Below are 1,691 nucleotides of genomic sequence, written 5' to 3' on the forward strand. Positions count from 1 at the left end.
CGATCTATTCTGGCTGAATTAAAAATGGAAAAAGATAAAATCAATCTGATGTAAACCGATTTAGCCACATCCACCGCTCACTTTCATTTTGCTCAAAATCATTACACAATGATTTATCTATTTATTACTTAAATTGATAAAGTAAAATATTTGAAATTGAAATTGATGTTAGTGAGTGTGTAAAAAATGAACCATTGATTCGGCCTAAACTATTGTCTCGAGAAATGCGTACTAGTTTAGTAATTAATCAAAACATGTACTAGATTGAAATTTTGTTATAATATTTGTATTGTTGGGTAAAAAAAACATCTGACTGATTACATCATAAGTCATTCAAAATAGGAAGGAGAAAAAATTAGTTTTGCTTATTACAGGGAAAAAATATCTGTAATATTTTTCTGCAAAATTTGGAAAAGAAAAAAATCATCCAAACAGAAGACGTATTGAAACGCTTCCTATCCACATTGTGCCTATGCATTTTTTCTTACTGATTTGATGAACTTAAATGATGACAGAGGATGCCTCTCATAAACTCAGAGGTTGCCTCATTGTATCATTGCCATCTAAATATTGTTTAACCGCATCTCTCATGTCCTTAAAACCATCGCAATTCCTTTCGAAGAACACCATCAGCTTCTCCAATTCCCTGTCTTCTATGTCATCTTCAAATCTTTTTATGGGGATCGCATTTGCAGGTTGCAAAGTGTAGGATTTAGGGTTATCGTCAACAATCACAACTTGTTTAAGGTCTCTCCCGATTTTCGACAAGTCCTTAATAAATCTTCCTCGCCCTAATTGCTTGCATGAATCTCTGTATAAACGGTGAGATATCAAGCCTTTGGGGTCGAGAATATCGAGCAGTAATGAGGCGTATGGCTCAAGCCCAGCGGTGAAAACTACCACCTCGTATTTCTTACTGATTGCATCCAAGAATTCATCCACCCCGGGTCGTTTCAATACGTAGAAGTTCATCATTAAACCATAAATGCTTGGTTTAATCATGAAATCATATGTTTCCGGAGGTGGGTCTGGACTTGAATGCACTAGGGTCTCGTCCAAATCGAGAACGATGGTTCTCATTTTGTCTGAAGCTAACGGAGGAAGCAACCGGGTCCAATTTTTTTCTCCCAGTGCAAGAATATTAGGTAGATCAACATCATCCTTGAATTCAAGTTGGAGTCTAGCGCTCAAATTGGTTTGGCATCTGCCAGCCTCTTCCCGATGGAGGATAACAAAGCCTTTCCCTCGGTGTTTTCCACCCTCCAATTTGGAGAAAAACTCAATAAGGCCACGGTGGCATTTTTTAATGGACTTTGTTATGAAAGAAATTACAGAAAAATATTTTCTTTTCAATATAGATGATCTCTTACGCTGATGGTTATTGTTGCGAGGAAGTAATTGGCGGTGATGCTGGTAATCGTAATTACTATCACGCATGATGGACTTTTTTTGCATCTTCTTTTCCATCTTCAATGTCATTTCTTGGCTTCGGATATCGATTTGATGGTGATCGCTAATAATTATTGTGCAGAGAATTACCAAGAGAAAAAAAACATGCAAAAAAGGAGTAAATCCCAAAATAAATTAGTGATGTTGGAATGTAATAGTTGAGATTGGAGGGGGAGAAGACACAAAGTTTTTGAAGCAATGTTCGGTACAACAGTGGTCCATTTAGGTCGGAAATTGAAGCT

The 1,691-nt window shown here is 36.7% G+C and overlaps 1 protein-coding gene across 1 annotated transcript; it reads right to left on the minus strand.

Moving 5' to 3' along the window:
* Window positions 1-525: 525 nt before the first annotated feature.
* On the minus strand, window positions 526-1,479 carry LOC105772384 (uncharacterized). The gene has a single exon (XM_012593655.2). It carries the CDS (start codon window positions 1,477-1,479, stop codon window positions 526-528), a length of 954 nt encoding a protein of 317 aa, XP_012449109.1.
* Between the last annotated feature and the right edge of the window lie 212 nt (window positions 1,480-1,691).

This window comes from Gossypium raimondii, chromosome 6 (genome assembly GCF_025698545.1).
Source record: "Gossypium raimondii isolate GPD5lz chromosome 6, ASM2569854v1, whole genome shotgun sequence".
Classification (NCBI taxonomy): Eukaryota; Viridiplantae; Streptophyta; class Magnoliopsida; order Malvales; family Malvaceae; genus Gossypium; species Gossypium raimondii.

Excerpts from the sequence above, each read along its gene's own strand:
- LOC105772384 (XM_012593655.2), bottom strand. The coding sequence starts at position 1,479 with ATGACATTGAAGATGGAAAAGAAGATGCAAAAAAAGTCCATCATGCGT.